The sequence below is a fragment of the Carya illinoinensis genome, chromosome 11, assembly GCF_018687715.1.
Source record: "Carya illinoinensis cultivar Pawnee chromosome 11, C.illinoinensisPawnee_v1, whole genome shotgun sequence".
Taxonomy (NCBI): domain Eukaryota; kingdom Viridiplantae; phylum Streptophyta; class Magnoliopsida; order Fagales; family Juglandaceae; genus Carya; species Carya illinoinensis.
In genome coordinates, this window is record NC_056762.1 from 43,065,752 (window position 1) to 43,089,376 (window position 23,625).

The 23,625-nt window shown below is 37.3% G+C and overlaps 4 protein-coding genes across 6 annotated transcripts; 3 read left to right on the forward strand and 1 right to left on the reverse strand.

The window, feature by feature from the left end:
• The first annotated feature begins 2,381 nt into the window (after positions 1-2,381).
• Positions 2,382-7,137, forward strand: LOC122280644. 2 transcript variants are annotated; one of them, XM_043091623.1, is made up of 9 exons: positions 2,382-2,551; positions 2,773-2,939; positions 3,266-3,378; positions 4,237-4,315; positions 4,961-4,989; positions 5,379-5,472; positions 5,973-6,062; positions 6,184-6,374; positions 6,561-7,137. In XM_043091623.1, exons 2-8 carry the CDS (start codon positions 2,796-2,798, stop codon positions 6,310-6,312), a joined length of 678 nt encoding a protein of 225 aa, XP_042947557.1. In that variant the 5' UTR covers positions 2,382-2,551; positions 2,773-2,795; the 3' UTR covers positions 6,313-6,374; positions 6,561-7,137. The 2 variants fall into 2 exon arrangements, with proteins under 2 accessions (XP_042947557.1, XP_042947556.1); XM_043091622.1 differs by having other exon boundaries at positions 2,788-2,939.
• Positions 7,138-8,274: 1,137 nt separating this feature from the next.
• Positions 8,275-11,458, forward strand: LOC122282847 (chloroplastic lipocalin). 2 transcript variants are annotated; one of them, XM_043094895.1, is made up of 5 exons: positions 8,275-8,505; positions 9,113-9,236; positions 10,136-10,375; positions 10,672-10,962; positions 11,076-11,458. In XM_043094895.1, exons 1-5 carry the CDS (start codon positions 8,438-8,440, stop codon positions 11,346-11,348), a joined length of 996 nt encoding a protein of 331 aa, XP_042950829.1. In that variant the 5' UTR covers positions 8,275-8,437; the 3' UTR covers positions 11,349-11,458. The 2 variants fall into 2 exon arrangements, with proteins under 2 accessions (XP_042950829.1, XP_042950828.1); XM_043094894.1 differs by having other exon boundaries at positions 8,276-8,505; positions 9,104-9,236.
• Positions 11,459-12,957: 1,499 nt separating this feature from the next.
• LOC122282897 (probable metal-nicotianamine transporter YSL14) lies at positions 12,958-15,061 on the forward strand. Its single transcript, XM_043094959.1, has 2 exons — positions 12,958-13,278; positions 13,447-15,061. The coding sequence occupies exon 2, from the start codon at positions 13,779-13,781 to the stop codon at positions 14,940-14,942; it is 1,164 nt and encodes a 387-aa protein (XP_042950893.1). The 5' UTR covers positions 12,958-13,278; positions 13,447-13,778; the 3' UTR covers positions 14,943-15,061.
• A 179-nt stretch (positions 15,062-15,240) lies between these two features.
• LOC122281648 (protein LHCP TRANSLOCATION DEFECT) lies at positions 15,241-22,585 on the reverse strand. The gene is made up of 2 exons (XM_043093348.1): positions 22,238-22,585; positions 15,241-15,681 (listed from the first exon to the last, which is right to left on the reverse strand). The coding sequence occupies exons 1-2, from the start codon at positions 22,496-22,498 to the stop codon at positions 15,424-15,426; spliced, it is 519 nt and encodes a 172-aa protein (XP_042949282.1). The 5' UTR covers positions 22,499-22,585; the 3' UTR covers positions 15,241-15,423.
• Between the last annotated feature and the right edge of the window lie 1,040 nt (positions 22,586-23,625).

Genomic DNA, 23,625 nt, shown 5'->3' on the forward strand with positions numbered 1-23,625 from the left:
TATTGATATTTTCAGTTTAGGCGTCCCAATAAATAAATATCTCTTGCAACAATACGTTGGCGTTTTATTGCTCCTTGATTATTATTTATTTATCTTACTTGAATTGAAAAGTTTGCCCTGGCGTGATCGTTATTCGTTAGGTGTTTCTATATTTGGTGGGGGTAGGACCCAAGGGAGGTCCAATATTGGGGACACCTGGACTGAAACGCACTAACTGATTATCATACAGTAGCTATTTTGTTTGCTGTACGTGTAGGTAATGCTTCTGAGTTGGGTAACTTGGGTTGGTGTGACAACTGAGTTCAATGCTGCTTATTGATCTTATCAACATCTCAATAATCATCATTGTTCACATTTTTTAGTCCACTTTAAATAATAAATAAATATTACAATCATAAAAGATTAAAATAATTTTATAATAAATTACGTAAATTTATATAAATTTACTTTTATAAAATTATTTTGTGATTAAAACGTTTCGCTTAAGGATATTATATAAATAAGACTCCTTCAACCTATCAAAATTAAAACATCTTAATACAACTTTAATCATATTTAATTAATGAATAAGAATATATATATAGTTATAAGATATGCAAGTCCCACACATTTATTTTAAAAAATAAATAGAGTTCACCATTATATATTTTTTCATGTGGATCATAAGTTTATCTATTTTTTTTTAAAAGTGCGTAATCTTGCACATCTTAAAATTGTAAAAAAAAATGTTTTAATCACACCAAAATTTCACAAACTGATATAATTTAATATAATATGTTAGATTATAAAATAAATTTAATATATAATTTAAATTTTTTGAATTTGTGAATTTAATTAGGTTGAATTTCTTCGTATGTTTACTTTAATCTTTGTTTTATAATTTAAAGAATAGTTGGGAATCCATTTCAATCATTGAGAGGACAACACAAGTGGGGCGAGAATTGTATTGGGATGTAATTACATATAGACCACGTCTATCCATGAATTATAAATTAGGAGAATAATATTTTAATGCATAGATTCGAACACGATCGTTGTAGACAGATTTAACAATATTGTCAAATAAATATTGGGTGCCACATTGATTTCGTTAATGAGATTTGTTGACACGTCAAAGGAGACTCGAAAAAGGTAATCATTAATTGAAATTTAATTCAAATGATGGGTCCACCTATTTCAATTCTTATATAAAAATAATCTGATGTGTTTTAACGTGATATGTCAGAATATAAAATTATTTTTATATAATTATATAAATTTATAATTTTATTTTATATAATTTATTTATGTTTATAGTCATTCTTTTATATATATATTTGGTACGTACTAAGTACGCCAACCGAACGTCAAGTCTGTATGGCCCAAAAATCTTGAAATAAAGTCAAATTGGCCTTTAATGTTTGTGCTTTAATGTTTGTGCTTTTATTGTATTGGGAAAGTAACCACCGGAGAAAATAGGAGGAGGAATTAATTAAGTAGTTGGATGCTCCTACGACCTCGTAGCTTTTGTATGTATCCAAGTTGGATTTTGCTTTTGGCGTTAAACAACATATTTATTGAAGTTATAAGTATAATTATGTATTAATATATATATTAATTTAATATAATTAATTAAAAAATAAATTTTATTAAAAATAATATTAATTTAAATTTTAAATATAAATAAAATAATATTAATAAGTAAATTAATATATAATTTTATTTATATGTAATAAAATTCTGATTAATCTTTCCTAACTTTAAAATAGAAAAATAATAATATTATGCTTAAAAAAATATTTTATAAGATTGAGTAGTTTCACGTTTTGTTTGTTTTTGTAAAAGATATGAGTTAAGAAAAAAATTAAAAATAAAATAAAATATTGTTAGAATATATTTTTTAAATATTATTATTATTTTAAGATTTAAAAATGTTGAATTTTTTATTTTATTTTGTATAGAAATTTGAAAAAATTGTAATGATTAGATAAGATGAGATGTATTGTGAAAAAAGACGAAGTCATGTTAATATGTGAATTTACTTTTATTAAACTCTATTGTGTCAAAACATTTTTCAAGGATAAGGATTTTAAAAAATTAAATAGATAAGAATTTTATTTTCGAAATTATGATATTGAGCTCATTTGTTTTTCGATTAAAATGATCAAGATTTCCATAATTTTATGATAATCTACAAACTTCTACATTAAAAAATGTGTTTAATGAATCAATTAACGAGCTTTTAAATAAATAAAAAGAATCTGTTAACTATTAAAAGAAAAGGCTAAATCCGTTATGGGTATAGGACCCACGAGGCCCAGGAAAAACGACCATGAGGCCCAAAACGTTTCTATATGTATCCCTTTGCCGAAAGATTCCTGCTATTTCCAGAGGAGTACAAATACGAGCCCACAGTCGTTTATTTGTACGCAAGAGTTGGCATCCGCCAGGCCTTATGCGCAGGGTGCAGCGTACACTCGCCGTACAGGACATCGGTTCTTTGATTCCCGCCGATAGCTTAAGAAGCGCTTGAACTGTTCTCTTCGTCATTGAGTGATAGTAAAATACCCAGGTAATTAAACGCTTCAACAAATTCGCCTTTTTATATTTTGGGCTCTCGTGTATTAGTATCTTTGCACGCTGACTGCTCGTTTAGATGACAAATAGAACTGTTTGCCATGTTATTTATTTGTTCTCAACTCTAGCTCAAGTTTTTGTTTACATTTGTGATTTTTTTCTCTACTTTTTTGTTTCGGGTTGTATCACAATGCCGAGTCATATACGTGTGTTAAGAACGAATATGTACAGGAGACTCCATGGGTTCAGAAATTGATACTCTCGAGGTGAGGTTAACATCCATGCTTGGTCAGCTCCAAACAGAGTGCGGCATTCTTGAAAGAATAGTGTACAAGAACAAGAACCAGCATCGGCGTTGCTCGTATTTCCAGCATATTTTGAAGGTTCTTATTCTTTCTTGTCCTTTGAAGAAGCATACCGTTTTTCGGTTTCTGCTGATGAAAAGGTATAAAAGAGACGAAACTTGTTACTAGGATGTGCTAAATATACAACAATCTAGCTTCAAGTTTGTCAACTAGCTGTAAATTCGCGGAGTTCACTGGTGGGATTTTGTTGGATAGCATATAGTGATTATTTTTATTTTTTATTTTATTTATTTATTTATTTATTTTTATTTTTTTAACTTAGCATCCAAATGGAGCACTGGGATCTACATGCTATGAAATTCGTATTGGTTTGTGCACTTTTCCATACTTTTTTGTGATGTTAGGTGAGGAGGGGTTTAAGGCTGCTGCAATCGGCTAAATTGGAGGAGTTAGTAGATTCTTGCTTTTTGGTTATCACTGGAAAGAGACCTAAACAAAAGGTGCACCTTTTAGAAAGGTAAAATTTCTTTTGTCTTATGCTGGACATAATAATTAATAGATGCATTGTACAATACGAATGTTCATGTACTTGTATCCTTATGTGAAGTGAGCTTACCATAACAAATATAGAATGCCCGAGTCACAGTTTTTCTTCTTCTTCTTTTACAACAATATGATAAATTATGTTATGGTACTTGTTATACTGTATACTTGAATTTAACTTAGAAATCCTAATACCTACTGTAGAATCTGCTCTAGGATTATTTCTTATTACTCGAATGAAACCTCTCTATGCATGCTAAGAAGCAGGTTTGGAAATGTGATTGTTGCTATTTGACTTGAGTATCAAGAACTTGCAAATACTTTGATTTAGTATTTTTTCTTGTGGAGCACAATGCGTGCATATGTAACTGTATATGACTGTATTCACCTTAGAATTGGGATGGCTATCAAAAAACTATAGGCGAGACCCAATGTAGTGGGCTTTCTGCTAAACCTTTGTTTTTTAATGCTTCTTCTAAACAATAAAGCCTCATTTCCGTTGTTGTTTTGCTATTCCTTGGCCCACTATCTACCTCCTGTTCCGTGCTATTATATAAACAGGAACAGAGCACAATACCCAATCTGATAGTCTTGTAAATGGATCAAAATACCTTTCTCTGCTTTCCTTTTCAGTTTATAATGGCATCTTAAAGTCAGTTTTGGGGAATAAAAAAATGAGCTTTGAGTCTCCCTATCTGGATATGTTGTGCATGACCCCATTCCCCCAAGTATTTTTGAGATGACTTCATCTTTAAATATGAGATATGTAACTTGCATTGAAAATGTTTACGCTTGCCGGTTTGTTTCTACTTATTGATTCATATTGCCCCAGTTTAAAGAGGAGAAAATGTGATGGTGGAAAACATAATATTATGGAACGACTTCTGGGAGCTGCACGACTACTCTTGCTGGTATGGTCATGCTTTTCACTTATACTTTCTATCTTCCTCTCCCGCCTTAGTGTTTACCAAACTCATTTTCACAACTGCCTTTTCTATAGCAAGGTTGTTTCGAAACAACATGGACATCACCCAGTCACTCACTCTCTCTTGCTCTCATATTTATGCTACCGAAATAGAGATTTCAGCCATATGTTTTTTCTTCATTTGTACTAGTACCCAACTAATTATTGGGTTTTGTTTCTAAAGATCTAAATATTTTCATTCTTTTGAACCATGTGATCTTTATCAGCTTGTGCATTTTAATGGTTAAGCAACTTTTCTATGAAGTGCACTCAATAGACATTTAAGATAGGCATTTTACAATACATTATGGAGTGGTGAAAGTACATTTCATGATTTATGCCTTGTCAACTTAATTATGGTCTCTGATAGGAGTTTTGATAGGGAACATAACCATTTTAATGTGCCAAACAGTAACAAAATCAACTAAGCTTTGGCTCCATGGCTTTCCAAATATCGGGAGTCAACCTTGTTGAATAATGCTTCTCCTGGACTTCATGTTCCCATTAACCATATGACATTGGTGATATGATATCAATTTGCATGGATTTACTCGAACTTGATGTAATGATATGTGCCTTGTTTCTCTTGCAGACTGTTGAGCCAATGTTGATGGCAGCTACGTATCCTCTGTTTATTGTTTAAATGGTTACTTTTCAATATTGTATATGAGTTGCAATATTCTTTTTTGAAAGTTTTCCTTTTTTATACACTTTAGAGCTTTTGGATGTACTTCAACTCCTATGACTGCTGGTTTTCTGTTATCAAGCATCTACACTAACACACAATTTCCCTTTCTTATAATTATCATGAAAGAGAAATATTTACATTTCTTAAAACTTAGCATCTTTTCTTGTGCTGTTGTTATGTATGTTTAATCTGTGGCTTTGAACCCTAGAAACAGTTTATCTGCCAGATGATGCAATAATAGATTTTTCAAGCTTACTTCATGTGGTTTTTTTGGTTCAGAGGAGCAAAAAGAGTATCATTCTCAACCTTGACTATTTTTCAGTGAGATATCTATCTTGCTTGCTCGATCTTTTTTCACGGGATTTTCTCTGACAATGTTGGCTTTGCTTGCACGCCTTCGAGTTTTGGTTCAGCAAGTACGTTTCTGTAAATTAAGTTTATTTTAGGCATATCACCTCATTGATCCAGTTGCTCTATGTAATTGTCCTGTCTTGAATAACCACATTCCCAGAGGATGAAATTTGGATGGATGACACGGTTATAAAGGTTATTTCCCAGCAGCATATTTAGAAACGGAAATCAGATGAACTAGCTTTAGTTTCAGGCAACAATCTCACCTGCCCAACTGAGAAAGAAAATTATTACTTCGAGCATTGACGTTAGCCATTTGTAGAAAAGCTAGCAGTCTCCTAGTGACAGTCCTTTAGGAATATGTGATTCTAGGCATTTGGTATATAAAATCCTAAATTAGTGGATTGGCATTGTGGAGGCTTAAGTTCTTACATTTATTTATTTGGCACCTAACCTAAATGGGCACCCGGATTGGACCGAACCTTTTGTCAGTGGAGCTGCCTGCTGTAATCATGGAACTAGGCTGTGTCTTCCAATTAAACTTCTGTTTGTGTTACTTGTACAGATATTACTTGATGTTGTCTCAGTATTCAACATAGTTTCTTCTCTCTCCCAGAAGAAGCAATCTGTAAAGATAAGCCAGGAAGGAATTGAGGTTGGTATGCACCTGTTTAGGTCCTACGAACTCTTCTGGTCAATATCTCCTTTAGATGCCTTTTTGCTTTTTGTTTTTTAATTTTTAATTACTTTTTCTTGTCTTGCCATGACCCATGCAGGTCTCCAGGGAGTTTTATTCAAACAATGATGAAGTTGTTACCTTAGAGTGTGTATGGAAATTGGATAAGTTTGTATCACTTGAGAGGACGTATAAGAGCAATACTGGAAGCCCAAATTGGGGATCTTAAAGAAGATGCATCAATAGGAACATCAACTGTAAAGTATCAAACTATTGAGTCTTTTATCGGAGGTAAGCATTATCAGGATCAGATGAAACAAGAGTTGAAGGAATTCCATGAACCCAGAATTTATGATTCATTAAACTACATTACTATGTACATGATGGACTACATTATGATGCATGTAAACTCTCTACCATTGTTATGGTGTCTTGATGCTATTACTTTCTAGCAAGTCCTGAACGTCTCTTTTGTAGATGATGAACTTGTTCACGAGAGGGTGGATTCAGACCAAATGGGTGAAAAATGTCCATCTTACTTCAAGGGGGGACAAGATTGATTCACTGGCAAGCCCACCCATGAAGAGTGACAATGGGAAGGAAGTTGAAGATTGTAGGGAAGAGATGGTTCGGACACAACATCTACACCTAACAAGAAACTCCTGCAGGAAGTTAGTTTGCTTACAGCCTCAAAGCCCTCTCCAAGTTCAAATACTTAAATACTCAAGTCTGGATCCAGAAAAGCAGCATTCGTCTCCTTGAAAGATCCTCCAGCGTTAACAAAAGATGAGAAAAATCCTCGAGTACTCGGCGTTAAGGAAAATGAAACCAATGGTGAGGACAGCGGAGCTCCATTTTTCAGTTTGCTCATTGGTGGAAATGCGAAGGATAGTCTCCTCTAGTTACTAACCTTTGAATTGGAATTTTTTCATAATAATCTCATGAATTATTTTTCATATAACTAATTCTTTGACTTTATTAACCTGTAAAATGGGAAAATCTTCATTATATTCTTAGATACCATATAATTTATTGAGCGCTGCCACAGCCTACACTTACCGAAAATCGGTATCGAATAGGGTAAATCATCTTTTAATTTTTTTTATCTATTTTATTTACATATTTTTTTTTATCATTTTAAATATTTTTTAAAAAATAATAAAATTTTAAAATTATTATAAAATATTTTCTTAATCATTAAGTAAAATAAAAAAATAAAAACACAATTTGACGGAAATTCTCAATAGAAAACTTTTGTGTGAATAGTATTTCTCCAATTTATTTAGCATCAAAGTGGAGGAAAACCAGCCAATGAAATCTGAATGCTGTCTTCTCGAGGGTTGCTTAGGTTGGGGTTTGGACAGTGAGAAGTGTTATGAATAATAAAAAAAAAAATAGATAAAAAAATAATAATAAAATATTAAATAATAATAAATAATAATAATAAAATAATAAATAATAATAAAATATAGTAAGAATATTTTGTTGTCTCAAAATCAAATTTGGACCCACATGAGTTGAATGGTTTGTTTAGGATAGATTTTTTTCTCTCTCCTTTCTTTCTTCTTCAATTTTTATTTTTTTATTTTTTTTGGAGGTTAAAGTTATGGCTTGTCCTGTTCCTTCGCTCGATTGTCTCTATTTACACCCTTTCTATTCAAGTAAAATAATAATAATATTATTATTAATAATTAAAAAAATAGAAGAGTTTGTCATAGCTCATTTAAAATTTTTTAAAAATATTTTACTTTAAAATATAAATAAACTATATATAAATACTTGTTGTGATTCATGGGTTTGGTTCTAATAATGACCCTAAAATGTGTGAGAAATAAGAACAAAATGATTTATATATATATATATATATATATATATATATTACATTCTTCATGTAAAGTAGAGATTGCATGGTCTTTTTTTTTTTTTTTTCTACTCCAAAAAGGCTTTCTTCAAAATAATTGATACGAGATGCTATGCTTGGAATTGGTGTCTCACCAATAATATTAACACTGAAATAGCTTTTCTTAATTTTTTTTTTTTAATTTCTATGCAAATATCAGAATACTATAAGAATAAAAATACAAAGAACCCATAACCTTCTTTTATTGGCCTTTATGCTGATAATTAATATTAAAAGCCAAAAAAAAAAAGGGAAATTAAAATAATCAGTTAAGAAGGCGTCCGCACCAGACACCACCAGATGAGACGTTTCGAGAAGATTTTTTGGAGGAGAAAGAGACTAGAGTACAGAGAGAGAGAGGGAGAGAGATGGTGGGTGACTCTGAAGAACGGAACTAACCTGAAAACAAAACAAAAAGGTACCAAAAAAAAAAACTGAAGCTTTGAAAAGGAAAATGGTACAGGTTCTTCAAACATCACCAGTGCTCCTTCAATGTTGTTCCTCGTCTCCTCCAAATCCCAGGTTTTTCCCTATTTTTGACATAAAACTATCGTCGGGGTCCCATTCCGTTTTCTGCTTGCAATTAGGAACAAAACTGATCCTTTGCTGAAATCTTTCTCTTATCTCTAGTATTGTTTTCATCTTTTAACTATTTGAAGTATCGGGTTTTCTAGAGTTTCTTTAATGCTCCCTTGGTCGCTGCGGAAGCATCGGGAATCAATGGGAAGCTTGGATTGGATTGGTCGTTAGAGTCTGAGGCTCGATCTGCTAGTTCATGTTATATTCTAATGGTGGAGACATTGTAACATTTGATATGAGGAAACTCAGAAATAAGAGAACCTAGAAAAATCGAAATAAGTAAATGAATTATAATTTCTACGCTCTTATTGGTTGAGAATGGTGCATGTGCAATGGGTAAATTTCATTTTGAAAAGTCTGTTCTAGTAAATTTCATTTTGTCTCTTTCCTTTCCGATCGTCGATTGATGAACAATTAATGTATATACTTGAGACCCTCTCTCAATTATATGCTGTTTTAGCATGTAAACTTGTGTTTTTGTTTTGTTTTTTAATTTTTATGGCTCTTTCAAGAAATGTATAGGGTAACAATCTGTTTGCAGCCCATACAGGGGAATGGGAGGAAAAGTAATGCTCAAGTGCTCTTCTGAGCACACTATAGCCAGTAAGCTTGTGACCAAACATGTATTATCCGGGATTGCTGCTTCGATAATCTTTTTCTCTCGGACACACCAGGTTAGCATTCGTGCTGCTGCAGGTGCTGGCATTGAATAATTTGAGATATGGTGTAAAGTGCCCAACTTTAAAAGAAACATAACATTTTCATCACTACTTGGCATGTTGTAAGTTGCATTGTAGACCAATGATTATAAAGGGAACCTTATAATTACAATATTATAGGCCAAAACTCCTTCGGGTAACATTCTCTTCCTATCCTTTCCCATCCCATACGGTTAGAAACTTGTTTAAAGGATGTACTCTGATTGTATACCTATAAAACAAGGATATACTCTGAGTTTATGTTTCGTTTAAGATCTAGTTGAAGGATAGGGAGTCTCCCTTTACAGAACCCTTTTTGCAGTGATATTTTCTTCATTTTTTTCTTATAAACCGTTCAGGATCTTGTGATTAGGCTTAATTTGGATACAAAAACGGTTTCATCCCATCTCATCATTACAATTTTTTCAAATTTCCGTACAAAATATAATAAACAATTCAATTTTTTCAAATCCCTAAACAATAATAATATTAAAAAATAAATTTTGCTACATACAAGTAAAGTTGCGTACTAATATTGATTCTTTCATATTCAAAATTTAAATTAGCACTATTTTCAATAAAATCTACTTTTTGACCAATCACATTAGACTGATGCACATATTAGTGCGTAGTTGTGCTTGCAACTAAATTTTTCTTTAACAAATAATATTCTAATAATATTTTATTCAACTTTCAATTATCTCATCTCATCTCACTCTCTAAACTACACCTACACCTAAGACTAGATGTGCTAGTGAATTTCTAGGAGCCAGAGGAGTCGAGGACTATAAATAAATTATGGCCAAAAACTAGGCATATACCTCCATATGATGGGCATGAGCTGTTTCTAAATCAGCCATCTATTTTGTGGGCAGGTTGTTGCAGCGGATCTATCTCATCAATCCAACATATGCCAGCTTGCTAGTGTCCTGGATGGCACACCAACTCTTCCACTTGATGAAGGTTCTGATAAAAGAGGCGGGAAACTAATGATGATGAGAGGTATGACAGCCAAGGATTTTGACCCCACTAGATATTCGGGAAGATGGTTTGAAGTTGCTTCACGCAAAGGTGGATTTGCGGGACAAGGGCAAGAAGACTGTCACTGTACTCAGGTAAGGGGAAGTATGATGTATGATAGTGGCTTGCAGTGAAGACATTTATCTATTGGGAGACCGGTTTACATAGACAATCCGTTTTATGGCTCATTGTCATGCACAATTTTATTTATTGTGGATGGTGTAAGCAAATAGCTCTATCCAGAACCTGTATCTGCATTTCTTGTCTCTAAGATATGTTGGGTTCTTTTATTAATGTCTTATAACAGATCATTTTATATTGGGTCTTTCACTCAATACTTGCTTGCCCGCAAATTTCTGGCTTCTAAATGTGCTTATAAATCAAATTGCAGGGTGTATATACATATGATATGGAGACATCCTCTATCCAAGTCGATACATTTTGTTTTCATGGAGGGCCCAATGGATATATTACCGGCATTAGAGGAAATGTTCAATGTCTTTCAGAGGAAGATTTGGATAAAAATGAGAGTCAACTAGAGAAGCAGGAGATGATAAAAGAGAAATGTTATCTTCGTTTTCCAACGTTACCATTTATACCCAAGGAGCCTTATGATGTGATTGCTTCTGATTACGACAATTTTTCTCTTGTTTCGGGAGCAAAAGACAGAAGTTTTATTCAGGTAATTACCAACTGGCTATCATGTCATTTGATCAAGTGATATTTTGTTGTCCCGAGGTTTTTAAAGATTTATAGATTTGAAGTATATTCTTAATTTGGCGTCAATATTTACAGATCTACTCAAGGAAACCCGACCCTGGACCTGAATTCATAGAGAAGTACAAAACTTACTTGGCGAACTTTGGGTATGATCCGAGCAAGATCAAGGACACCCCACAAGACTGTGAGGTAATACCAAACAGTCGGTTAGCTGCAATGATGTCCATGTCTGGAATGCAACAGGCTCTCACCAACCAATTCCCTGAATTGAAGGCTGCCATCGAACTAAATCCATTTACTAGTGTATTTGATACTCTGAAGAAGCTCTTTGAGCTGTATTTTAAGTAGTTATCGGGTTCAATTGGCGTGCTTGTGTGCCTTACATAGAGCAATAGAATATGACAGTTAATTATGTGGGTCCATAATTTAAATAATGAATTCAACGCCATTGACTAATATATGCTTTTTGCTGGTCAAACGAAACAATTGATCCGGCATCGATTTCATGTTTATTTTTGAGTAACAAAGCCGTCTGAAAAATCAGTTCACATCAGTTTGCAATTGTCCAGTTGGGTTTTTCCGGACGATTCGGACCATCCAGAAGCCCTACCTCAAACGATCGAGACATTAATATATATAAATGGTACTCGTGTCTGCATCATTTTAGCGGTCAAATATGAGATATATACCTGCATGCATGCATGTGAAGATCGATAATATTATCCAATGCAGAGGGACAGAGAGATGTCTACTTTTGGTAAGATTGAGGTGTCTTCGGTTATTTAGTGTGGTGTATAAACGGTTCTTCTCTTAATTGTTGTGCGATAATACTTTTTGAAGAACTTCTCTCCAAGACCCAGCATACAAAATTAGTAAAATCTTTGTAACAGAAACTCTCCAAAATCTCATTCCCCTAAAACCAACTAAACCGCCCATGATAAAAAGGATGCTGTACGCAGCATCCCTTCGTACCACAACTGGCCTGAATATCATATGGAAATCATAGAAACAAATTCAAGCACACAAGCAAAATCCCAGCAGCACCGCTCAATGCAGCCCACGACGTCTGAAGAGCACGAGCAGCAGTATTCCGACTACAATGGTACAAGGGACAACCTCCCTCCGCAATACGAAAGGTTGGCAAAAGATGGTAGCCGTGGAAACGGTTCTACTGAAGGCTCCTCAATGTCGATGGTAGAAGTTGCATTCAAGATCAAGGAGGTTCCGACATGGACTAATCAGATAACTTTGAGATCTTTGATCGTGAGCGTAGGGTTGGGTACTTTCTTTGCTATGCTGGCGATTAAGCAAAGTTTGTCTACAGGAGTTCTTAGCCCTGTGACTATATATACCTCGGTGGTTGGATACTCCAGCATCAAAGCATGGCTCATGATCCTTGAAACAAGTGGGATCGTAGGACAGCCTTTTACGAGGCAAGAGAACGCTATAATTCAATCTTGTGTGGTTGGAATCACCGGCGTTTGTTTCAGCGGTACGCCCTGTTCAAATTTATATGTTTTTTCACAAAATTTGACGTTGTTTTCTTCTCTTTTGTTTTCAGTACTACTAGTTAGAGAGTATATATTTATGCAATATTGCTCGCTAGTTGGATCAATATTCTTACGATTTGAGTTTGAATATTGGTTTTTTCTTAATTTATAATTTTAACGGATCATATATGCATGCATGGATATTGCAGGCGGGTTAGGAAATTACCTATTTTCCATGAGCAGTACTGTAGCAGCAAGATATACAGTAGGTAATGACCCGCAGAACATTAAGGACCCAGGCACTGCCTGGATGATTGCATACTTATTTGTTGCAAATTTCTCCGGCTTCTTCTTTATGATCCCTCTTCAAAAGGTACGTACGTACATTATTATATCTATACAAATTACCTGTTCTCTCTCTCTCTCTCTCCCCCTAATGTATCTCCCCTTCCTTTTTCTTATTTTGAACTCTACTGATCTTGGTCTTCAGTATATGCTCTTAAAACTCAAATTGGGGTACCCTTCTGGGCTTTCAATTGGTCACCTTCTGAACACCATCCACTCTCCTCTTACAAGCAAGTTCGCCAGGTACCATTGCCGTCACTTTCTCTCGATCTGTCTCTCTTCCCATCTAAACTCTTTCTTATATACAGGGAACGACTAGTAACATTAGGCAAGTTCTTCTCCTTTAGCTTCTTTTGGAGTTGTTTCCTGTGGATGTTTTCCGGTGGGAGGAATTGTGGGTTTTCTACCTTACCCATATTTGGTTTCGCAGCACGAGATAAGAGGTACGTCCGTACGTACTTCCTTCGTTAAAAGTTCATGTGGTAATTTATTTGCAAACATTATAATAACCTTGTTATATATATATATATATATATATATGGCTAATTATAATGAACTGATGCACTAATATTTCGATCTTCTTGATGATCTTGTGGCAACATTATTATCAGCTTCTATTTCGAGTTCTACACGGCACATGTTGGGGTAGGCATGTTGTGTCCATACAGCACAAGCTTTTCGGTGTTAGTTGGATCAATTCTTTCTTGGGGAATCTTGTTCCCATTTTTACGAAGTAAAAGGGGAATCTGGTACGATTCAAACGCGAACGCGCGCTTTGACTACATTGGTTTTGGAGGTTACAGAGTAAAGTCTTGTTCATTAATATTCCTAATTAATTAAACATATCTATATATATTTGAGTCATTAATTATATATTAACCATGAGTGCTGCATACAACTCTCTCTCTCTCTCTCTCAGATATTTTTAATTTCTTTCTTAAACATGCATGATATGTACGTGCAGTTCACCCTTGGTTTGGCTATAATGCTCGGTGACAGCGCGTTCCACGCCTTCAAACATATTGTTACTAATTGGATCTGCAAATCAAGGAACAAAGGGACTACCGCTGTGATCAGCAGCGGTACTGATAATCATCATGATCATCTTCATCGCCATATTCCCGTTAATGCTGGGCCCCTATTCTCTGACCCGGATCATGAGAGCAATGATATTGCTAGTACTAATTGCTGTACTGATACTAGGATCAGGAACCAAAACTTCCTCAACGAGTTAATCCCAAACAAGGTAGCAATAGTCGGCGTTGTTGCTCTTGTGGCTGTCGCTGCAATATCACTTCCTATACTCTTCCCTCCTGTCAAATGGTACTACGTCTTGTGCATGTACGCAATTGCCGGTCCTGTAGCTTTCAGCAGAGCACACGTCGCCGGCCTGACCGACATGAACCCTACTGCAAATTTTGGAAGGGCGGCCATGTTCGTCTTTGGAGCTTGGGCTGGAGTCAATCATGGCGGTGTTCTTGTGGCTCTAGTCGCTTGTGGGGTGATGATGAGTTTTGTCAGCCCTGCTTCTCAACTCATGTCAGACCTGAAAACTGGATACTTAACCCTAGCTTCCTCAAAGTCTATATTCGTGAGCAAAATCTTTGGGAATATGATTGGCTGCATTATCTGTCCTCTCATCTTTAAATACTACCGCTCACATTATCGTGGTTTCGGTGGTCCTAAATCACCCTTTTCGGTCCTTATGGCTCCATATTTTAGAGAAGGTGCAATCGCCGGTCTGCAAGGATATAAAGGTTTGCCAATGTACGCGGTGCATTTTTGCGTCGCTTTCTTCATTGCAGCCATCGTCATCAATATAATCAAAGAGCTTTTACCGGAGAAGGTGTCGAAATATGTTCCAATTCCGATAGCAATGGGAATACCATTTCATGTTGGAGGCTACATTTCTATCAGTTTCTGCATTGGGTCCTTGATACTTTTTCTGTGGAGGAGGAAGAACAGGGCTACGGCTGATGCATATTCACAAATAGTTGGTACGGCTTTGCTTTGTGGAGAAGGGTTTTGGGTTTTGATTGAATCCATACTCGCTTTGGTTAATATTTTGCCCCCTGCTTGCGCAACGTTTCTTCCAGGGCAGTATTGAGTATACTTAACTCTGCTTGCATGCTAATTAAAAGCAAGCTAGCATGAAAAGCAAGCTAGCATAGCATGCACCACTTCATTTTTCATTTTTAGTTATAGCAGAATTGTATTATATATTCCTAATCGTTAATGAGATTTACTTCTTCTTCCCTTTTGATGAGATGATCTTTTCATTTAGGAACATATTTTATATAAAAATTATGCGTTTCCAAATACTTTGTAATTATATCGGAGATCACTTTGGTAAAAACTAATCAATTTCATTCCTTCTTATACTATATATACATAAAAGCATGCCATTGAATGAAATCGTATTTTAGATGACAGCAATTCATTTTCTCTCTTTATAAGGTCATGATAATACTTGAATAAAAGAAACTTGCGATTTCGGGGAAAAAAGAAGACTAAATGATAGGACTCATGCATATTCCATTACTTCTCTCTCTCTTTTACCATTTAAAAAAAAAAAAAAAGCATCTAGTTTATGCCTTCTGAACTGTAAAACTCAGAATGAAGTCCTTGATTTCATCACTAGCAGCCCTGTCAAGGGCAGTCCGTCCATCGGCATCCTTGACTGTGTAATTAGCTCCAGCTCTTAGCAACTCTTCAATTTTTGGCTTGTCGCCTTCTGAGGCAGCCATCATCAATATGATGTCCACAGGGTGGATGTTTTGGTTTAAAAGAGCATCCATCTTATCATATGAACCTTCCACAGCAAGCATTCCCATGTAATTAAAATACTGCAAGGTAGAACAATGTCACCAATAAATTTCTCATTGTGGCTGTATTTGAGACTATTTTCCTTGATCACAATAAGAGCATGATTAATCAACCTCAGGATATTTAATATCTTTTTTTTTGATAAGTAATATGATATTTCATTGATAAAAGGATAGGCATAGCCCAAGTACACTAGAGGTATACAAAAGCATACACCTTTTTAAGAACTAGTAACAGTTACAAGAAAATCATGAAAACTAAGCCCATTTAAATCCAACCCCATAGCCCACATAAATAGAGTCTTCCAAAAGAAACTCCTAAACTCTTCCAAGGAACGTTCATGGTCCTCAAAGAGTCTCTCATTACGTTCACTCCAAATACACCAAAGAATACAAATAGGGGCCATTTTCCAAACAGCTGCAATCTGTGGTGTCCCAGTAATACCTCTCCAGCATGCCAGAAGATCAACCACCCGGCCTGGCATCACCCATGCTATTTCCATCTTGCTGAAAAAGTAGTTCCACATGTCTCTAGCATACTCACAGTGTAAAAGTAGATGATCCACCGTTTCCCCACTCTTCTGACACATACAACACCAATCCGTGATAACAAGGCCCCTTCTCCTCAGATTATCATTAGTCAGTATCTTGCCTAAGGCTGCTGTCCAAACAAAAAAGGCAGCCTTTGTTGGTGCTTTAGTCCTCCAAATGTTCTTCCAGGGGAAAGAATGTCCTTGTTGCCCAGTAATAGAATTATAAAACGAGCGTACTGTGAATTTTCCTTTCCTCAAAGGTCTCCAAATCATCACATCTTCAGTTGTGGCAGCAATAGGAATGTTATACAGCAAATTAAAAAAATCCACCAGCATGTTCACTTCCCAGTCGTGTACCTCCCTATTTAGGCTGATATTCCACTCTTGTGAACCTTGTATAGTTACCCTCAAATCAGCTACCATGGCATCTGGATCCCTTGCAATACTGTAAATAGCAGGATAAGCCTCCTGCAACACTGTGTCACCCACCCAACAATCCTTCCAAAAGCGTATCCTTCTTCCATCCCCCAAGCTCAATCGAGTATTACTAGCAAAAGAATCCCATCCTTTCCGTATGAACTTCCACAACCCCACTCCATAGGACCCCCTTCCCTCTTTTGTACACCAACTCCCCATTTCACAACCATATTTCAAATCTATCACCCCTTTCCATAAGGCTCCACTCTCATTGTTATATCGCCAAAGCCATTTTCCTAATAAAGACCTATTAAGAATCCTCACATTCCTAACCCCCAATCCGCCATCTCTCAAGGAAATGCACACCTTATCCCAGCCCACTAAATGAAACTTAAACTCCCTATTCCACTCCATAAAAAATCACGTTGAAGTTTTTCCATTCTACATGCAATGCTAGCAGGAAGAGGGAATAGAGACAAATAGTACGTAGGAAGATTTGAGAAAGTGCTCTTAATAAGAGTGAGCCGCCCCCCTTTGGATAAATATAACCTTTTCCAACCAGCCAACCTACGCTCAAATTTTTCCAAAACCCCATCCCAAATAGACTTAGCTTTGAAAGAAGCCCCCAATGGGAGTCCAAGATACTTCATCGGCAAGAAAGAGACCACGCATCCCAATATGTTAGCCAATCTGCTCATGTTACTTACATCCCCTACTGCGACCATTTCTGTCTTATCAAGATTAATCTTCAATCCGGAAATAGCTTCAAAACAAAGTAGAATGGCCTTCAATGATTGAATATGTCCAGCATTTGCCTCACACAATAGCAAGGTATCATCTGCAAATAAAAGGTGAGAAATAATAGTTTGGCTATGTGAATCCCCCACAGAGAAACCAGAGAAGAACCCTCCTCCTACAGCCGCCGTCACCATTTTACTCAGAGCCTCCATGACTACTACAAATAAAAGTGGTGATAATGGATCTCCTTGACGTAGCCCTCGCGAACTATTAAAGAAGCCCACTGGTTCTCCATTTACCAATACCGAGAAGCGTGCCGTTGACACACAATGCCCTATCCACTTCCTCCATCTTTCCCCAAACCCACATCTACTCAACATGTACAACAGAAAGTCCCAGTTAACATGATCGTATGCCTTTTCCATGTCTAGCTTACAAAGTATACCAGGAATTCCTGATCTGATTCTGCTGTCCAAACATTCATTGGCAATGAGAACCGAATCTAGTATTTGTCTCCCCCTAATAAAGGCATTTTGCGATTTAGAGATAATCTTTTCCATTACCGTGCTCATTCTATTTGCCAACACCTTCGACAATATCTTATATACACTGCCAACAAGACTGATCGGTCTGAAATCTTGTACCTCTATTGCCCCAGCTTTTTTAGGGACTAAGGCAATAAAAGTAGCATTTAGGCTTTTTTCAAATTTGCCATGAGTGAAAAATTCCTGGAAAACCCGCATAACATCTTCTCTCACCACCTCCCAACAAGTTTGGAAAAAAGCCATGTTAAAACCATCCGGGCCTGGAGCTTTATCTTTATTCATTTTCCTAAGAACTTTATGTACTTCTTCCTCTTCAAAAGGTCTCTCCAACCACACCCTACTAACTTGGTCAATACTCTCAAAAGTTAGGCCATCCACCTTAGGTCTCCAAGCAATAGGTTCTGACAATAAGTTTTCAAAATGTGCAGCTACATATTCCTTCATTTCCGCCTGATCTGACGAGGTAATACCATCAATATTCAGAGACTCAATGGTATTGAACCTCCTATGTGCATTAGCTACGCGATGGAAAAACTTGGTGCATTTATCCCCCTCCCGAAGCCATAACGCCCTTGACTTTTGCCTCCATGAAATCTCCTCCAATAAGGTAAGTCTTTCGAGTTCAGTTACTACTTGCTCTTTTCGATTGATCTCATCACCTACTCCCTCCAAACTCTGTAATTCTTGAAGTAAGCAATTTTTCTGGTTAGTTATTTCACCAAACTCCTGCTCATTCCATGTCTTCAAATCCTTCTTCAAAGCTTTCAATTTTCCAGCCAACACCTTACTCGGATTACCCTCAAATACATAAGAATTCCACCAATTTCTAACCAAATCCACAAACCCCTCCTTTTTTAGCCACATGTTTTCAAACTTAAAAGGCCTCTTACCCCCTTGCACTCCACCCCCATCTAGTAAAACAGGAAAATGGTCAGAACATAACCTCTGGAGCCTCTTCTGGGTCAGATCTGGAAATTGCATCTCCCACGAAGGCGAAATAAGAAACCTGTCCAATCTTGACCAAGTGTGATTATTAGACCAAGTGTACTCCCCTCCCATCAGAGGAATATCCATAAGGCCTAGTTCAAAGATAAAGTCCGAAAACTCCACCATTGCTGAATTTTGAAGTCTCCCCGCCCCCGATCTTTCGGTAGGGAATCTTGTTACATTAAAATCCCCACCAATGCACCATGGGACCTCCCACCAAGAATTAAGTCCAGCCAGCTCATCCCACAACCTTTTCCTCTCCCTATCCAAATTAGGCCCATAAACCCCAGCGAATGCCCATACAAACCCATCTTCCAAATTTTTAAAGGAACACCCCACTGCATACTCCCCCATAAACTCATCAGTACACTCCACAACCCTCTTATCCCACATAACCAAAATACCTCCCGAGGCCCCTTTCGATGGTAAATATATCCATCCTACATATTGACAACTCCAAATGCTTCTAATAATTCTTCTACTAATGATTTTCAACTTTGTTTCCTGCAAACAAATGACGTCCGCCTTCCATTGCCTTAACAAAGCCCTTATACAAAGACGTTTATTCGACTCATTCAACCCCCTAACGTTCCAACTCAGAATTTTTGGCTTCATTTACAAACTGCTCCAGCCCTTCCCTTATTTCTGCCCCTACTCGCACTTCCCTCCTTTCCTTCATAATTTATAGACCACATCAAGCGTTTCAGCTCCCTATCTCTTTTTGACCCTACTCCCTGATGTCCTGCTGCAATGGCTGTAATCAAAGCTTTAAATTGCTCTTCATACCCCTCACAAGATATTCCCAAACAGCTTTGAAGGTCCTCAACCTTTTTTAAAAGCCAGTCAGTGGAAATATTAGGGGGAATCACATTTAAAGGTGTGGGATCCTCTCCTACAGCCTCCTCCTCCTCTGTTGGAATACTAGTAGGATCATACAACATCAACATCCCTTCCTCCTTAGCTGAAGAGCACCCTCCCTCCACCTCTTCCACTGTTTTTTCTTGTATCCCCTCACACGGCACCCCCAAGCCCTCTAGTTTCTCACCAGACTGCACTACAGGTAAAAACACCTGCTCTAATGGTTCAGAACAAGTCACCGAAATGTTCTGTACAAACCCACTCGATGAAGACCCTCCCTGGACAGCTCCCGAACCCTTACTGAAAAGAATAGGCTCAATCCCGTTGCTTAAAGCCTCCATTTCATTTTCCGGCGACTGTACTACCACCGGCGGGACCTCACCTGAGCCGCCGCACATGGTCGATCGGTTCTGTGCCAGAACCACCCCAAGTCTCGGCCCTAGAGGTACTGTATCGGACTCCCCATACAGACCCTCAATCTCGGCCCCCTCCCTTTCCGGCGACTGTACGACCACCGGCAGGACTTCGCCTGAGCCACCTTCCACCGTCGGCCGGTTCTGTGCCAGAGCCACCCCAGGACCCGGCCCTATAGGTGCCATATCGGCTTCAATGGTCAGACCCGAAACACACTGTTTCGGGTCTTTTACACGCCAGTTCAGGCCTGAGTTTTTACTCGGGCCCAGCCCATGCACACCCTTGCCCAGGCCCAGCCCGTGAACCACACCTTTGCCCTTTGGATCTTCCTCTCCCCCCTGGCCCACTTGTATCTGTTTTCCAGCCCCCATCTCATTCTGTCCCTGCTTTCCAATCCGTGGGCCACAGCCCACTATCTGGCCTAACTCTATTTCAATCCCTTTATTCTCCTCAGCACACCGTAACAGCCTACTTAAGTTGACTTGCAAAGCATCAACCTGACACTTTATCTCCTGTAAAGCACTCAACACCGTTTCCTCATTCATACTAGCTCTACTAGCTTCCCCCTTAGCCTGCAACCCATCCTTTAGCAGACCTACCCCTCCTCTAGCACCTGCCATAGTCTCAGAGTGATGTGACCCCCTGACTGTAGCTTGGAGCACCTCCCTGTAAGACCTGTAAGAAGAGCTTTGTGGTGGCTGTGAAGTTGCTCCACCAGTACAGCCAGCTTCCCTCAGTGCCTCCACCATTTTCCTCCACCCCCTTCCTTCCTTATCCTCTGGAATAAACAAGAAATTCCGATATCCACCCCCCCATATTCCATCAGCTCTAAAAAACTTCCTCTAGAATTAGTACGTTTCTGTGCAACATACCCCCTATCACCTTCTCTATGCCCAGAAAAAAACTCCTTCCTACCAGCTTTCAAGCAATCCTCTAGAGCTTTTAAGAACCACCTTCCCGTGCCTATCCTCAGTCTAACCTTTTTCACCACCTTCCAACCTTTTTCAGTAAGATGAACCCAACTTCCCTCCCTTACAACCTCAAAAATCTTAGATTCAATCGCCACCCGTTTCCTCATAACTCCACTAATCTACTAACTCTCCTCTATAATCACCAAAGCTTCACCAGAATGGAATAGTTTTCATCCTCTATTTTCAAATACTCAACATAAATATATTTAATATCTTTCAGGTCATGTCTGTTTATTTGGTTCACATGAAAAGGTGACCTTGCTAAGTAGCCACCAGATAAATCAGTAGAATTATGATTCATTGTTTTATTTTGAGAAATCCCAAGAGCCAAAAAACATAGCAAACCTAGAATTTCAGGTTGGCCAGCAACCTCTATCAGAACCTAATTATCCAATTGGGGGCAAAACTTCCCTTTCGATAATATACTTCGCCTAGCTACCTGTTTTAGAATTTCTAGAAATTGTGAATGGTATTCTATCGTCGAATATCTTGTTTGATGTCTGATACTGTCGATGTCTGATACTGTCAACTGTTCTATGTAAAGGGAGGTCTATTAAGGTTCAAATTTCACAAGTGAGAACAATTTTCTATGTACTCATCCCCATTGCCACAATCTGCTCTTCTCGAGATAAATTTACAACTTCCATTCCTCGCATCTTCATTTGCTTATGTTGGGAATGTATAGCAACTTGCTTACAAGAAAAAAAAAAAAAAAAAAAAAAATTATGGCAAATTCTTATTAGCACTTGTATTAATGTCAAACATCCTTAATGTGACATGTTGCAGAGCCTTCTGAGGTTATATTCAGATTATAATTAATTAAGAATCTAATGAAGTTGAACACAAACATCTGTGTTCCATCTTCTGACCACAGATATGTACACCAAGTTGTAGATCAATACAACTTGAATAGAACCATGAATTAAAATCAGAAATCTATTGTCAATCTTCGGAGTCCAATTTCGACAGATTCCATTTAATTAACGACCGCACACTACTTTCACAGAGCTCTTGAAAATAAAAAATAGAAATAACAGCTAGCTACATTTATCTCCAACAGACAGACAAACATATATACGTAAACAGAGAAAGTTCGAGGGAAAAAGATAATAACCTGTTCGACATCATCTCTATCGAAGTCTTCACGGGTTTGACTGCCGTAAATGCCCGCACCTTCAGCATCAACGCCACTTTTACCAAACTTGAACCAGCACTTGGCTCTAGAGCCATTGGAGGGTCCGATTCCATAGTGTCCGACCCACCCGAGCCTATTTCGGATGCCCAAAAACCGGGAGTGGAATTTGGACAAAGGAAGAGGAGTAACGGAAGGCTTGAAGGTGAAGGATAAGTGAGTGATACATGGGATTGAGGCCATAGATGAGTTTCCAGAGTATCTGAACGCAAAGTACTCTGCCTTACCACACCCTCGGCTCTATCCACTCGTCAGGCGGAGGAAGTAATGTTAGAGTGTGAGTCATTATATTTATGTTTTCTTGCATATATGATCTTTGCCGTTCGATTAGTAGGCTATTTCTAGAATCATGCGGTTCACTTTTGTTGATGTTAATTTTTATAAAAGAAATTATTTTAAAATTTAAATCTTATAAATCAAAATTTATTATATAAGTGATGTAGAATAAAATATATACTGATTTAAAAATAAAATAAACTCATTTTCTATACAAGGTGAGCGGTGAGCATACAAAAATTGTGATTATTGAATGGAAAAAGATATTCGCAGGAGACTTCGCGCAGGGATCGCGCAGGAGACGTCTACGTGGAAAATAAAACGGTGCGTTTCGTACGTAGGTTTCCATCCTCCATCTCTCTCTTCTATTCAAATCTCCCTCTCCTCTAGCTCCCTCCTTCATCAATTTTCTCTGGTTTATGAAATCTGACCTTTACACATCTCCCTCCCTCGTTCTCACTGTTATCCTCCATTTCCGAAGTGCAGCCAATACCCAAGATGGGTTTATGAACCCAAAAACTCTAACAGAGAGGCATCTCCCTCCCTCCTCTGTGTCGCAACCCGAGAGACATCTCAATCCTGCAAAGGTACTCTCTCTCTCTCTCTCTCTCTCTCTCTCACACACACACACACACACACACACAGGTTGATTCCGTTTGTTCTTAGGCGAAGGGGTTCACGTTGGGTTTGGATTATGAGCAATTTTTCCTAAATTATGAGCTGCATTTTTTCCCTATTTCTGTTCAATTGAATGGTGGAACTAACAATTTTTCGTGAAACAAAGTATAACCAACTCTTTCGGGTTCTGTCCTATTTTAGGTATTGATCCAAGCAAGTGGGAGTCCGTATAAACATGCGGCCTGTTGTCTGTTCTTGAGCTAGCACAAAATAAAGATAATCCATATGATGAAAACTATAAATCATTGATAAAAAAAAAATTAGAAATTGAAATCTGTCGATGAAAATTATTTCTGAACCTTTTGCTAATTTCAGGCATGGTGGGACTGGTCTTCGGTTCTGCATTATGCAGACCC